The 16543-nt window shown below is 45.0% G+C and overlaps 1 protein-coding gene across 1 annotated transcript in view; it reads left to right on the plus strand.

The window, feature by feature from the left end:
- Window positions 1–3641: 3641 nt before the first annotated feature.
- Window positions 3642–16543, plus strand: part of Ces5a (carboxylesterase 5A) — a 28043-nt gene continuing 15141 nt past the window's right edge. The window contains exons 1-6 of the mRNA XM_041650542.1: window positions 3642–3753; window positions 5827–6031; window positions 8674–8812; window positions 10763–10896; window positions 12881–13034; window positions 15182–15286. Of these exons, the coding sequence (XP_041506476.1) occupies window positions 3642–3753; window positions 5827–6031; window positions 8674–8812; window positions 10763–10896; window positions 12881–13034; window positions 15182–15286 (849 nt within the window). The remainder of the gene's footprint in view (window positions 3754–5826; window positions 6032–8673; window positions 8813–10762; window positions 10897–12880; window positions 13035–15181; window positions 15287–16543) is intronic.

Raw genomic sequence — 16543 nt, forward strand, 5'->3', positions numbered from 1 at the left:
GAGTGGATGGAACGCCTCCAGAGCCTTCCTTGTCACTGTGGTCCTTTCACTGAGGGTTACTCTCTGGGCTCTAACTGTCTTATAATTCCAGTCTCACAGAGCCCAATTGAGAGATTGAGATCTTAGTTCTCATCTGGGCTTTCTCCCTCAGGGTATTAGCGGAACCACCTGGAAAACAGGCAGGCATGATCAAAGACCAGTGCCTCTCAGGGCCGCAGGCCTGTGCTGCTGCTGCTGGGAACACCTAGAACTGAGAACGTGGTATCAACTGAAACGTTAATTGAGTGTGGCCAAGTGGAATGGGAAGCCAGTCTGTCCTTCCTCATTTTACTGTTCCTCATTGCTTAGGGCGTGCACCTGGGGACTGTAAGATTTGCTGCTAAGAGGCAAGGGGGTTCATTTCAAGGCCTAAATGTGTTTCTTCCCAGCAGTGTGATACTGGATAAATCATGCTGCCATACAGAGCCTCAATTTCATCATGTACAAGAAGGCAATTTTATAACACATAAGAAGCCTTTTGACCTGGGGCCTGGTACCTACAGGGTTTCCTTTAAATTGATGTAGAGTCCTTGTTTCCTGACATACAGTGAGGGGCTCCAGAGGTAGTCATGGGTGTATCCCATGTGATACCAAAACAGAATATGGGAAGTAACCTTAAACATTTTAAGAGTGAATTATTGACTTGGAGAAGGGTGGAAACAGATACCCAGCCAGGGAGAATCCTCACGGTGCCCATTCATAAGGACCAGAAAAGAAGATGGTTAAAGGAGCTGGCAAGGTGCATATGAACCCCAGAGATCCACATTGGCCTTCATCGTGGCTCACATGACTTCTGAGGTGGCAACATTTGTGCCTTTAGAACCAGTCACCCGCCTGTTGGCAACTTATGTCTTCTTGGAAGCTTCTCTACTCTTTGTCAGGTTCCTGTGGTCTCACAGGCAGGTCTGGAAACCACGCTCACGCTTGTGACCCTGGAACACATAATCACTAAACATCTGCAGAGCTGTCATCATTTGTAACATTGGGAAACTGAGGCCCAAAGGACAGGAAGGATTTGTTTAAAGATGCCTTCCATTCTGAGGGGGAATCAAAGTAGAATCCAGGTCTCCACTAAGGGTTGTGAGGCCATGAGCAGGAACATCTAGCAGGGGCAAAAGTCACATACTTTATTGCCTTTTGAAAACTAGTACATGGGTAGACTCAGAGTTAGAGTCTAGTGGAATAAACACTCTCGTCCGCCTACTGTAGAACCAGGGTCTGAGCAAATGCTTTGAAGTCTACAAAGCCATAAGGGTAGTCTGACTGCAGTCAGTGTACCGTGTACGCATGTTGTTGAAGCGTCCAGTGAACCCCACTCAGATGAGAAAAATTAATCAAAAATAAAGCCCTTGAAAATGTTTTGTGAATTCTCTCAGCAGCAAACATGTGTGTAAACATTCATTAGACTGTTTGCATGCTTAGTGTTTTGTGTAAACAAATGAATCCCCCAACCCCATTCCAGGCAAGCCTGGGTGCTTTAGAAATCCCCATTCTTCCACCTACACATCCCCAGAGGTTATGATCACCTCAAAGATGGACTTTAATACAAACATCTCTTTTCTTCCTTAGCTGCAGTTTATGGTTCTTAACCCTCAGTTGTGTCAACTGTTGGTGTCTGAGTTGCAAGGAAAATTCAAGAAGATATTTTATTTTTTAATATTAAAATATATTATCTTATTGAAAATATAACTTTTATTGAAAATAGATTTTTTTATCTTGATTAGAGTTTTCCCCTCCCTCTACTTCTCCCAGATCCTCCCCATCTCCCCATCTGGATTCACCCCCTTTCTGTCTCTCATTAGGAACCAACACAGGCTTTAAAGGGATAATAATAAAGTATAATATAATAAGATAAAACAAAAACTAACACATTGGAATTGAATAAAACAAACAAACAGAAAGGAAAGAAGCCAAGAGAAGAAACAGAGACCCAATCATTTGACTCATAATATATATACAAAGAACCTATAGGGTAATAAGAAAGAAGAAAAATTATAAATAAAACAAAATTAAAATAAAAATTACAAGATAAAGTTAAAAAGAAGAAAAGCCCTAACATGACATTATGAGACAAGCGTACAGCCTACCCCTAAGAGTAGTTTATTACCCAGTGAGACTCCCTTGGAGGAAATTAAATTTTCATTTGCAAGTGATTATCAATTAGACATAGCTTCTGGGTTAGAAACGGAAGCATGTGTCTACTTTTATCTGCTCTAGGACCATTTAGTGAAGACCCAAGCAGGCCCTGGGCATGGTGCCTCAGACTCTATGAGTTAATATGTGTTTCAGTCTTAATGATTTAGAGGGCCCTGTTTTCTTGGTGTCCTCTATCACCTCTGGCTCTTATACTCTGGGGTTCTCTGAGCCCTGGAGACATCTCATTTGGGGATGAGTGTTCCAAGGTCTCTCACTCTCTGCATAATGTCTGCTGCAGGAGGAAGCTTCTCTGATGATGGCTGAGCAAGGCATCCTGGAGCCTACATACACACATGCACACAAGGTACACACACACACATCATTATTTAGTACTTTTATTTATGTGCATGTGTGCATACCTGCATGAGTTTATGTATACCATGTATGTGCAGGTGCCTGCGAAGGTCAGAGGGTGTGGAATTTCTTGGAAATGGAATTATAGGTAGTTGTGAGTGGCCTGATAAGGGTGCTGAGAACTGAACTCAGGTCCTCTGCAAGAGCAATAGGTACTCTAAACTGCTGTCTTAGTTGGGGTTTCTATTGCGGTGAAGAGACAACATGACCATGGCAACTCTTATAAAGGAAAGCATTTCATTACGGTGGCTCACTTACAGCTCAGAGGTTTAGTCCATTACTGTCATGGAGGTGAGCATGGTGGCTGGGAGTCTGGTGGTGTGTAGGCAGACATGGTGCTGGAGGAGTAGCTGAGAGTCCTACATCTTATAGGCAAAAGGAAGTGGTCTGTATTACCGGGAGTAGCTTGAACATAGGAGACCTCAGAGTCAACACCCAGTGACACATTTCCTCCAACAAGGCCACACATACTTCAATGATGCCATACCTCCTAAGAGTGCCCATTTTCTTTCAAACCACCACGACTGCTAAGCCATCACTCCAGTCCCAAGTGCTTCTTAATGTTAGCTTAAAACATAAGAGTTTTTTTTCTCCTGAATCTGGAACCAAACATGGATTCCACAGTCTTCTTTCTGGACTTTGTGGTGAAGCAGCAGTGCATGGGAGTGGAGTGGGGAGCAGGGACAAGAGGACCCTCTGGAGCAATTCAAATATTCACAGATTTATGGAGTGCCTCATTTTGAGCAAAGTGCATCCACCACTCTCTGGCTCTGCCTTGAGAAATCCTTTACTATTTTTTTGAACAGAATTCAGTATCCAGTAGGAACATAATACTTGCTCAGGACTCACTGTATGAATATTCATGAGACAACTACTCAGAAATCTGTGCATTGATGGATACTTCCCAAACCTACTATTTTGGTTTTCCAATAATAGGGCCTGGTACTCGAATCTCCATGGGATAGGAGGATGAGTTTTTAACAAGCACCCATCTAGTCTTCAAGCACTTGGAAGCCCCATTTGAGGTCCTGGACTAAGTGATGCATGAAGCCATGGGGCAGATGAGTTCTTGCTCTGGATCCCCGGGATCCACCAGCATTTTCCCAGAGCCTGGACTCATAGGAAAGAGCATTGTGCTAAGCAACCAGAATGCCAAAGACATTGGTACCATAACTCCACCTCTCTGAACTTGTTCCTTATTATATAGACTGGAAAACATGGGTATAGACTGTAACTACAGAGGGTTGACTCAAGAGACAATTCATAGGAGAAAAATGCTATATTAAGTACACAGCATTAATTAAAAAAAATTGAAACTGTGTTTTTTTTTTTTTAAATTTGAGCTACAACATTGCCATAAAGCAAATGGGTACTGCAGCTGAGAAGTCAGTATAACTTGAGCAAACATACATTTTGTTAGGTTTGCCACTGTCCTTGCCTCTCTCCTAGTAATCCCCATTCTCTGCTAATTTGTTGCCTTCCTGGTTTCTGGAGGCATTGGTCATAGTTTGAATATATCAAATATCTCCTCTAGCATCAGGCGTTTCCAGCTGGTGGTGCTATGTTGAGAAACTGAACTTTCGGAGATGGAACAGCTGGAGGAAGTGGTTCACTTAGGGAAGGTCCTTGAGGATATCTTGTGTGTGGTCCCTTCCTGTGTCCCTTTCTCTGCTTTCAGCTTATCATGATGAAACCTCCCACCACCACACGGGTCAGCTGCCATGAACCTTTTAAGTCATAAGCACGAACAAACCTTCCCTTACTTTCTGTAAGTTGGGTGTTCTGTTACAGCAAAGGGAGTATGTCTGACCCACACAGCACCTGTGTTTGAGAACCCTGGCTTAGTGGTTCCTGAGAGTCTTTTCAACTTCTGCCATCCTTTGAGTTCCAAGTCAATAATACGCTTTTTCTCAGCACAGGTATTAATCATTACCCACTCTGCATATAAATCAGAACAGGAATGTCTTGCTTGGCCAATTCTCTGAAACTCTTGCTTTGATGCTGTTCATGACTTCTTCTGCATCCAGTGTCTTACCTGTTCAGCACCTGTATGCTCATAGGAGGCACTTTGTGATTCCTGACTGAAGTTCTCTGAGGCCAGCAGCCGCTGTGGACATCCAGACAGTTCAGGCAGGCCAACCAGATGTGTGGGGATTGGGTGCACCCTGGACAGGCCCTAATCTGGGTCATTTGGATCTTTGCAGTCATCATCAGGGGTGAGATGGCCAGGGTTCTCAGGATGTGGGAAAGGAGTAGCACTTTCTACTAGGGGAAATAGACATATTTCCCAGAGGTCTTTGGGGGACCCATTGTGGGCTATGTAGACCCTTGGGGCTTCAGTGTCCAATGCCATTGAAAGTTTGGGGCCAGAGCCTCCTTCTCAGAGGCAGACAGAGTCAGAAGGGATTGCCTCTGTCCTTGCGGTTCCTCACACCCAGTAAGGAAAGGCACCATCCTGGGCACTGGGGGGGGGGGGGAGGCATGTGGACTGGAGTCCGTGTTCTGTGGAGTTGGCTGTGGAGACAGGACTTGCACAAGGGACAGAGCAGATAGTGCCAAGACTCCTGGGTCCTGCTAAGTAAGTAATTCAAGGCTTCATCTTCTGTGCAAAATCCAAGATGCTTGCATGCTTCGTCACCCAAAGCACCATCTTCAAGCTATTGGAAGTATAAGAGCTGATTCCAGCGGTCATCAACATGAAAACTTTTTGCCGCTCTCACTAATCTATTTTCATTTTCATATGTAACCTAAGCAGCTACCTAACTTATCCAAACAACACAATCGATACTATTGCTCAGGAGTCCTCTAAACCAAAAGTTAAAGGTAATTTACTTAGTTTGTTAAAAAAAAATGCCATCCAGTAACTGCAGGTGATGATTGACATGTGGTGGTCTCTGGTGAGCATGGGAATGACTAGAGGGTGGTAGATCCAGCAATCAGTTTGGCAGGATTGGGGCATCTACAGAGCTTCAAGGAAAGGGACAACTTTGGTGTAGAAGAAGAGCTTCTCCCCAAGGTCTTTGAGGTGGTGGTGGGTGCTCAGAAGCAACTGAGGCAGGTCCCCGTGGTGGTGGTGGCTTCTCAAATGATCTTGAAAACAGAGGACCTTGAGCCAAAGAGAAAGTCCCAGCTACCGTGGCCTCTGAGTGGATGCCCACCCAGAAGGGAGCCCTGGGGTAGCCGATTGTCTCCTTCTTTCTAGCCTGCTTCTCAGTTCTCCCTTGTGTGTTTCCTCAGGGTCTGGGGCTGAAGAGCCACAAAGGTACACCAAGCTAGGATGGGTCAAGGGGAAGCAAGTCACTGTGCTGGGAAGCCTCGAACCTGTGAATGTGTTTCTGGGGATCCCTTTCGCTGCACCCCCTCTTGGAGCCCTGCGATTTTCCAGTCCACAGCCTGCGATCCCCTGGGTTGACTTGAGAGAAGCCACCTCCTATCCCAGTTTGTAAGTCACTGTGCCCTGTGGTTTTGGGGACTGGGAGAGATTGCTGAGGGGGAATATAGGTCATGAAGTTCAGGGGCAGAGGAGAGGAAAGGTGGCCACGGGAGTGGGAGGACCACAGACCTTGGTGAGTGTCTCGGTCGGGGCTCCCATGCCGGCTGCTCAGGAGAACTGCTGGAGGCTTGTTAGAATTGTATGTGTTTTTTGGCCTCTCCTAAGCTTCATGAATCAGAACCCTGTAAGCTGGGCCCAAGAGTCTGGAAGCTCTGAAAGCTTTGTGGGATTCTGAACCCCGAGCAGGTGTAGGAAGTGCTGTGATGAGCTTCCCGAATCGTTCAATGAAAGACTTTCTTAGTGTTTCTGTGTGATCTTCACTCTGGGCTGGCCTTTGTGGTCAGTATGGATGAGGGATTCGGAGAGCAGAACCACAGCGTGCTCGTGTGTGTGTGTGTGTGTGTGTGTGTGTGTGTGTGTGTTTAATTCCCGTAGTCTCAGCTGGGCTTAAGGCAAGGCCAGGACCACAGTGGGAACTCCATAAATGCTTGTGCCATGACACCATGGCCGCTGTATTAGTTACTTTTCTAGTCTCTGTGACCAAATTCTGACTGAAAACGATTTAAGGGAGGAAGGGCTCTTTTTGGTCCATAGTTTGAGCAGGTGCCACTAGTATAGCAGCGTCTGCAGTGGCAGGAAGCTGCAGCTGGGGCTCCACACACCTGGGTGGATAAGAAAGCAGAGAGTAGGCTATGCTTCTGCTATTTTCTCCTTTTTTTCTTTACCATGAGCCCTCAGCCCATAGGTCACATTGGGGTAGATCCTCCCAGAGGAGCACCTTCTAGGTGATCCCAAATCCAGCTACAAGAAAGATTAGCCATCACTAATGTCTCTGCAACACAAGGGGCCTCGGAGGTAGGTAGCTTCCAGCCAGTGAAGAGTTTCAAGGCTAGCTAGCTAAGCAGTTCCCACGTTAGCTGTGGAAGAGTGATAGAGCACTGTATGGAGCAACGAGACGTGACGATCCCAGGGTTGTCCAGTTCTGGTTTTGTGAAGTTCTTAGGTTGGGGTCATATGGGGCTAAAGGAAGACCTTGGTACCAGGACATTCACAACACCCCAAAAGATGACTTCATGTGGTTCACGTGTGGACTGAAAATAACATGAAAAAATTATTAGTTGATTATTTGTTTGTTTATTTATTCACTCAACTCATTCAGAACCAACTCCAGAGTTGGATATCATTAGGACTTGGGGATTGCCACAGTGGACTAATGAGATTCTTAGTTTACAAAGAGATTACATTCTAAGACATTATAAATTGAAACTATGTTCACTTCATCTACCTTACCTATCCTACCCTATACCATCCCCAACCATGTAATACATGGGTATGAGCCCATGTGACACTATGGCCATTTACCTACAAACTGAGCATCTTGGGTCCTGGCCCACATGAAGATAAAGGTCAAAACTCCTCATTGGAAGCCTGGTGTCTGTGGACTACATATAGATTTTTCACATTATAAAGTTGAGGAAAACATAGGATCATTGTGTGTTGGGGACTCAAGGAGCATGTAGACCAGTCGTGGTGGAGGACAGAGAAAAATAATTGATAATTAAAATGTAGGGAGCCAAGGCAACCATCAGAGGGCAGAGAAAGCAACTAAGAGAGCCGAGAACCACCCAGCCCAGCTTTTAGAAAAGGTCGGGCTGCCTTTGTGGAAAGCAATGGGACCCGAATTTATGAAAAGACAACATACAAAGGAGCCAGGAGCATAAACACCCCAAAAGGAATATATTCCAGGGGTGGTTTCTCACTCTTCACTAGTGTCCACACGTCTGTCAAGAAAACAACTAACAATAACCGAGCACGTAGGTACGGCAGAAATACCCACACACTCAGTGTCTCTGGTTGCCCTTTAGCCCTCTGGCTAAGATCAAATGTAGTCATTCTCATTGTTGGCGTGCATAGGACTCTGTGCTAGAGACCGTGATTAATCCAGACTCACAGGCTTTTCAGCTGCTCACAGAGGAGTTAGAGGAGATCAGAATGTGATGTACAAACCTGGGGCAAGCTGGAGGGCACAATGCACACTCTGTGGGTGTTTCTAAAGAAGAGCTATGGTCATGCAGAGAAATCTTGGAAGGCTTCCTGGAGGAGTGGTATTTGGACTGAATCTGAAAGAGAGGGATGGATGACTTTGAGCCAGAACATATTGGGAGAAGCTATCCAGGCAGAAGGAGCAAAGCCTGGGTGCTAGAGCTTTGTCTCTCTGGATTCCTGGTATGGAGGCTGCAGGAGGATGCCTTTGCCCTTCTGGATGTAAAAGAGAGACTGATGGGAGAGAACTCAGTGGTGGGTATAGGCAGGGGTGTCCTTGCTGTTAATGATACAACTATTTTGGAAAATGAGCTTTCTTATCCAGGAACTGGATAAAAGGAAATCATCAATTTTTAGCTAGTCTGCCTATTTCTGAAAGGAGGGGTCTGGGGCACAATCAGATTTTATGCTAATAGTCCTGACATGCCTCTCGGCTCAGAAAAGATGACTGCGTCTTGCCTCTGTCCCAAGGAAGTCATGCTGACATAGATTGTGAAGATTCTCTCTCTCTCTCTCTCTCTCTCTCTCTCTCTCTCTCTCTCTCTCAGATGCTTTCAGAACCCAGAGTGGCTCGCCATATATCAAAAAGTACTCCAAGTGCATTACCCTAAGTTTGAAGTCTCAGAAGACTGTCTGTACCTCAACATTCATGCGCCAGCCCATGCCAACTATGACTCCAGTCTCCCGGTAAGGCTGCCTGTTGCACTGGGCATCCACTAGCAAGCCTGGGCACCAGCTGGGGGTGGGACATCTAGAATGAGACCTGGCTCTTATTGAATAAGGGAAATTTTATTGCATAAGTAACTTGTTTTTTTTTAAATTATAAACAGTAGCTGTCCTCTGTCATTGTCTCTGTTGGATATTTCAATGATCATGATTTAACTTTCAATTTTTATTTCATTTTGTTCTCCCCTCTCTGATAAGTATTAAAATTGTCTGTGCAACTTAGAAAAGATAGGCTTAAAAAGGATTCTGAATGTTTTTCAAGTTTGAGAAGCCCCTTTTAAAAGAGTGTAATTGAATAATTAAACTGTTCTTTCCTAATTAAGCCAGTCAAGTACTGATGTCAAGTACTTCATTTAAGAACATAAGGAACCCTGTAGATGAAGGAAGGCTTTCTATGACCTGCATCTTAGCTGCACCCTCTCTTTCAGCACCCTCTCTCCCCATGCCTCTATAATGGGAGAGTCTTCCTGTGGTTTCTGGCAGCAACAATTTTCAAACACTTACTGTGTGCCAGGCATCAGGCATTGTATCCCTTAACGCAGTGCGTAAGAATGGTTGAACTCATTTCGCAGATGAGGAAGTTAAGACACAAGGACTACTCATGTCCTTGCTCTATGTTGTACAGAGTCAGAGCTTTTCCTCTCTTCTCTTTTCCTGACCCAAGGGTGATACCCCAAAATATGGAGCTAGAAGAATGGAAGGGGCTAAGATCTACGAAAGCAGTGACAATACCATTTGAACAATATTTTGAGTTCATTGGTCCTAATCTTTCCGAAACAAGATAAAGTTTTTGTACTCCCCACTTTGTCCATTTTTACTCTGAGGATTAATAAAAGAGAAACCTCTTCAGCTGATGTCTTACTAATTTGTCTTATCACAGTGATAGAATGCCCAGACAAAAGCAACTTTAGGGAGAAAGGGCTGGTTCGGCTCACAGTTCCGGGGTTCAGTCTATAATGGCAGAAGTTACAGCCTCAGCAGACTGGAACAAGTGCTCATGTGGATCCACAGCCAGGAACCAGAGACAAGAATGCTGATGCTCACCTTGCTTGTTTCTTTTAGCTCAGCCTAGGACTCTAGGCCCACATATGGATGGGCCTGTATTCCACTTCAAGTATCCTAATGTAGCTAGTCTTCCACAAGTACACCTAGAGGCTAGCCTAGATGAAATCTCTCATGCTCTCCTGGAAGCAAATCTCCTAGGTGACTCTAGAGCAATGGTTCTCAGTCTTTCCAATGCTGCAACCCTTTAATACAGTTCCTCATGTTGTGGTGACCCCAACCATAAAATTAATTTTGTTGTTACTTTATAACTGTAATTTTACCACTGTTGTGAATCATAATGTAATTATCTGTGTCTTCCAATGGTCTTAGGTGATCCCTGTGAGAGGGCCTTTCGACCCCGAGATGGTTGAGACCCATAGGTTGGGAAAGACTGCTCTAGACCCTGAGAAGTCGATAGTTTTAACATCCCAGCTTTTGTTCTTGCGTGAGCCTTACAATGGTTTCCATCTCCCTGTGGGCCACAGGCTCAGTGGGCATCAGTTACCAGGCTCCAAGCACTTGGACTGAGCAAACACTCTTCTAAAAGTTCTAACTGCAGACTTTTATTTGGACCCCACAAAACCTCCTAAATGAGATATTTATACTCTCCGCAGCACTGTTCTTACATGAGGGGAAACAAAAATGAAAACAAAAGCAATCCCCAGAGAGGTTGAGTAGCCTGTCAGTGTTCACTCAGCTAATGGAATCATCTGCTTTCTAAGAGGCCAGAGTCTACATGGGCCTTGTTCAAAAAATAAGTCCTTAAAGTCTTCTTATGAAGAATGGTGAGGCATTTATAGTCTCCTCAATAAAAAATAATTCAAAAAGCATGGGAAGGGATTGACTGGAAGGGTTCTGTCTCCTCAGGTCATGGTGTGGATACCAGGAGGTGGCTTTGAGACTGGCTCAGCCTCCATCTTTGATGGGTCTGCCCTGGCTGCCTATGAAGATGTGCTGGTTGTGACCATCCAGTACCGCCTAGGAATATTTGGCTTCTTCACGTGAGTCTCTTCTCATGAATGACACTTGAGACCACAAAGAAAAGCGTACTGTAGCTGTGGCCAGTGGCCATCTACATTAGGAGGGACGAACCTTTGGTACCATTGAGTAAATTAGGTCCTAACTAATTAGGCAGTTTCACACATGAACACAAAGCCCCTCAAACCCTAGCAGTTTAAAAAGACTCTTTCTCACCAAGGACTGTCCAAGTTTCTACCCCCAGTGGACAGGTACCCTTGCACATGGTTAACCAGTGAGTGCTCTGGGACCCTTCCATCTTGTGGCTCTGATGCCCACTGTCTAGACCTGACTTTGGCCAACAGTGAAGGAAGTATAGAGGGTCACACAGGGAACCTGTTCCTTAGTCAGCCTGAGGATGACGCTCACCACTTCTGTTCACATACTGCTGGGCAAAGGAGACAAACAGAAATGTTGCCCAGTGGTGTGACCTGGAATTGGGTGGCTCTGAAAGGCCTGGTTGGGCAGCAGGGTGAATGCCACGGTGTTCATGGAATTTGGAATTTTTCCTTTAAAGACTGAGGGTCCTACTCTTACCCTGTTGAGAGATATGTACCAGGAAGTGTACTTTGGAAGAGACTGGAGGTTAGACCACACCTGATGTCTGTCCATTAACAAATGGGAGGCCAGCAAGGAGGCCATTGCCATCTTATTGACTTTATACAGGGTTGAGTCATAGAAACAAGAGGTAGCAAATGCAACACGCTGTGCCTGGTATCTATCTTTCTAACAGTCCCCTGGGCCAGGTATTTTTGTTGTCCTTAGTTTTAACATGAGGGATCTGAGGTCTAGTTGGTTAAATGACTGGCCCAGCATCACCCAGGTCATGGATGGCCAGGCAATGAATTCTGTGCTGCACTTTGTGATCTTAAGGATTGTGGTGAGATGCTTCTGCACCTTGAGGGAGGAATGGGGGCCATCATGGGATCCACCATGGAATGAAGGCTAAATAGGCAGGACTTGGAGAGAACTGGAAATGAGAAGTTAGTCTTAGCCAGAACGATTACACACTGACGAAGGGATGTGGAGGGAGGAACAGGTTGGGGACTGGCAGATGGTAGGATCCTGAAATTCCTCACTCAGAATGTGGGTCCTAGTGGTTTTGTTTGTTTGTTTTCTGTTATTTTCATGTGTTCCCAATAAATTGCTCAGTAATTGTGGGAAACCTGCAACTTTTTGAGGCAGATGCATGGAGTATGATTAAGAGTGTGGGTTCTGAGGCCAGAATCATTGAATCCTAGTTCCTTCTAGATCTTTCTGGCAAAGAGATCTCTGTGCCTGAATTTTCTAGTCTCTTTAAATAGGATATGTATTGTGGTGGCATGCTCACTGATTTAACTGAAAAGAGCTGGCACAAACTTTGGCCATGGTGGTAGTTTGCCACTTCCTTATTCTCTCTGTCTAGCGTGGAGCAAGCACGGGGTGGTAGGGTGTATAGCCCAGTCTTTCTCTCCTCTCACCTCTCAGTACCTTTTGCCAATGGCACATGCTGAAGCCCAAGTGACAGTTTCTAGAGTTAACAGGGCAGAGAGAACCTATAGAGGCAAAGAAGGCAATGTCCAGAACCATCCATCTCAAAGGCTATGGAGGTGATAGAAGTAGTACCTGTATACTTCTTGGGGACATGTTGGGCACATCTGCTGCTGTGGGCACTGCTTTTGTGTTTAGTAACTAGGCAATTTAGGACTTTGTCATTCACTGGAATGCCAGGATGGCCTGGCTCAAGTGGCAGAGGTAACTCAGCAGCAGGATTTTTTCAGGATCCATGGGTTAAGGGGGGAGTTAAGAACACCCTAACATTGGACATGCTATATTGCGTGTGCTTCTCTGGACTAAGTCTGTTGTCCTCAGCTCTTTTAGGGCTCTGGTGTTCAGTGTCCTGCCAGCTCACACCTGACGGAGAGCTGCGGGACTGAAGGACATGTGGCAGCCACCTAAGAACTCTCTCACTTTGCCTCCTACCCCTAGCACACGGGACCAGCATGCCCCCGGGAACTGGGCCTTCCAGGACCAGCTGGCAGCCCTACTATGGGTCAAGGAGAACATCAAGTTCTTCGGTGGAAACCCTGACTCCGTGACACTCTTTGGTGGCTCAGCAGGAGCCATAAGTATTTCTAGTCTTGTGAGTTTTCTGTTTTATGACTTGGATGACTCTTGGCTAGGGAGGTTATACGCATAGAGACAAGACATCACAAGACAAGAACATTGCTACTGTTGTCCTGAATACATGTAACATTTTCATTTCCTTGGGGTTAACAAATGAAAGTTTTATCAACTCTTTGAGTACTTCTTACATGCACACAATGTGTTTTGATCACATGTATCCCCTTTCTCTTCCCTTGAATTCCTCCAGGATCTACCTCCCCTAACTTCATATCCTTTTTTATTTTTAATAACCCACTGAGTTCAGTTTGGCTGCCCATATCCACATGAGTGTGGAGTAGTCGACTGGAGTGAAGTACACACTTAAAAACTGCCTATTACTTCTTAGATAAATTGTAAGTCTGGGGCACAGTCTCATTTCATGAACAAGACAGCAGTCACCACGAGAGTTTAGATGAATTCCTAAGGTCACACAATCAGTGATAATTTGAGGGGGAAAAATCCCTCTGTTTGTAGAGCCGAATCCCTACAATCTAGTCATCAGGACTGATAAGCCCTTGTTTGCAGTAGTCACAAACACACACATACACATGCACACACACACACACACACACACACGGTAGTAGGTGGCATCACATCTTGAACCGACAAGCAGAAAGATGCATGCAGTTGGGATGGCTCCTTTTATTATCGCCATCTACTGAGAACTACCTTAGACCTTTCCTTAGCGTCCCCTCTTTGGCTCTCCCTCTTAGAGATTTCACACTATTTCCTAATACCACCACCCTGGAAAGCAAACATCTAACATTTGGACCTTCTGCGGGGGGTGTCACACAAACCATAGCATTATTCGCTAGAAAGCCCCAGCTAAAGCATGAATAATGAAAGATGCATAGAAGCACACACATCCAGTGTGCACGCCTCACTGGCAGCTGGATACAGGCATTGTCCTTTGAGAGCTGGTCTGCTGCCCAGAGTTTGGACGCAGATCATTTTGCATAGATCAGCTGCAGAATTCATTGCCTTTGAGCACAGGTTTTTGAGACTCATTACAGGCGACACCCATATTTAAACATCTGTACAAAGTCTCATGTAGTCTGCTAAGTAGCTTGTAGAAAACCACTCTTACGTGGTCACAAGAGTACAGCAGTTCTTAGGGTCTTCTCTCAAAGATTTCACTCTTCTCTACACCAAATTTGACAGCAATATCTTTTAGCCACCCATCTCTATCAGTTTTTCCCGAGACAGTTTTTTTCACACATGAAGCCCACTGATTTGCATTATATTCCCTTGATGGTGTTACCACAGCAACAAATGCGGTTGACAATGCAACTTTGGGAATAACAAGCGCAACTCTTGGCGCAAGACTGGCAGGAATAGAAATGCTTGAATATACGAGAGAATGACTATCCCCAAGTGGGGAATTCCCTGAAATAAATTAGCATGTTAATCAGAGGTCAGTTACATAGAAGTGGTTAAAGAGGGCTTCTGCTCTACAGTGCCCGACACTAGTCAAAATAACTTTATGTTCTCAGTAGTCATCTCTGAGAAGGACTGTGTTAATCTATTATCTATCTATCTATCTATCTATCTATCTATCTATCTATCTATCTATAACAAAGGTCACCCTTCATGAGTGAAATTGACCAGGTACCGAGTGAACACTCATGTTCATTACTTCTCTTACTCCAAACAAAAATATCTATGACCTGAAGTAATTTTTGCTACAGTGTTTCAGAGAACTAAATTGATGCTCAGAAATATGGAGTCACTTGTCCATAGCAAGGGAGTAAAGGCACTAGAAACCATGACAGAATAGCTGAGTCAGTGTTCCTGAAGCCAATCACGGAGGTGCACACATGTAATCCTGGCACCTGGAGGCTGAGGCAGAAGGATGGGGGAAGCCTGGGCTATGGTGGGCTATGGAGTTAGGGCCTTTGTAAAAAGCAGAAATAATTAATAAAGAAATGGGGACTTACAGAGGTGAAATAACTCATTTAAGCCTCTATATCTAGTCCGTGAACACCCAAGTAGGGCTATCTAGGCCAAAGCAGAATTCTGAAGGGGGCCTCCTGGGACGGTGTCTTTAAGGAAGGAGTTGGTGGTGTGTATAATAGGTGTGGTTCTTGGATGACTGATGCTGGGTCTCCTACATTTTCTTTGTAGATTCTGTCTCCTTTGAGCACGGGCTTATTCCACAGGGCCATCATGGAGAGCGGAGTGGCCATCATTCCGAATCTGAAGGGCCTCGATGATGAGCGGAGAAATGATGTAGGTAACTTCTCACATCTTTCCTAGGCCGTGGAAGCTCAGGGGCTGCCAGTCTCTCCTCCGCTTAGACTTTTCTTCCTGTCCATGTCCAGAAAGCCTCATGCTAGTCCAGGAGCAGTCTTGCGCCTGTATGGAAGGCTTGTTCAACAGGAAAGGGTTTAACTACACAGGACAGCTGTACTGTTGTTCCCAAGGGTGTACGTAAGCATGTTAGTCATAGAGCAGTGGTTCTCAACCTGTGGGTCATGACCCCTGGGGGTCAAATGACCTTTTCCCAGGAGTTACATAAGACCACCAGGTAACATAGATATTCACATTATGATTTATAACAGTAGCAAAATTACAGTTATGAAGTAACAATGAAAATAATTTTATGGTTGGGGGGTCACCACAATATGAGGAACTGTATGAAAGGGTCACAGGTTGAGGACCACTGTCATAAAGGACAGGAGTCCAGGTGCACAATGCAGCATTACTGGTGTGCCTGGGTGTGCACATGTGTGTTGTAGTTCTTAAATAATTTTTGTGGGGGCGCAAACCAGTCCCAGTTATTCTCAGTATTCTGTGTAGTTGGTCTTCTGTGCCTTTCATATTCGATGCTATCCTAGAGTGAATTCTGGGAAAGACTCTGGGGCTATTCCCAGCTCTTTGGGGCAGATGGAGTGACTGTTGGGGTTTAGGGGATGTGGTAGGATGCATGTCCCAGGCCCTTGCCCTGGGAATGATTCATTCTAGTGATTGTTCTTTTTATTTATCCCTCCCTCGCTCCTTCCCTCCCTTCCTTCTCCTTTCCTCCCTACCTTCTTCATTCTGTTTTTTTGTGAGGTGGATATCTCACTATTTTGCTCAGGGTGGTCTCAAATTTCTGACCCGAAGAGACCCTCCTATCTCTGCCTCTAGAGTTTGTGGGACTACACTCGTGCACCACGTCCTTGAGCTTGTATGGTTTATGTTCTTAAACACAATGTAGACAATAGTATCTACCCCAAAGTCTAAACAGGGTCATAAAATTGTGGACTAGCCTCAGTGTAGATGAATACTGATTTTGGTAGTGTTTAATACAAAGCTAATTGCAGCTTGTGCATTGATTTATTCACCCCCCCCCCAAAGTATTCATTGAGTGCACACAGGTTCCCAGTGCTGTTAGGATGCATAGCTTTATCAGAGGACAAAGAATACCCTCAACTAGAGAAGACAAGGTCTTCTTGTTACAAAAACTTTAGCTGGAGTCTGAGAACTGGTGTGGAAGGTGTTCTT

This window comes from Microtus oregoni, unplaced genomic scaffold, assembly GCF_018167655.1.
Source record: "Microtus oregoni isolate MIOR12 unplaced genomic scaffold, Mior012 000004F_ref0000308, whole genome shotgun sequence".
In the NCBI taxonomy this organism is placed as follows: domain Eukaryota; kingdom Metazoa; phylum Chordata; class Mammalia; order Rodentia; family Cricetidae; genus Microtus; species Microtus oregoni.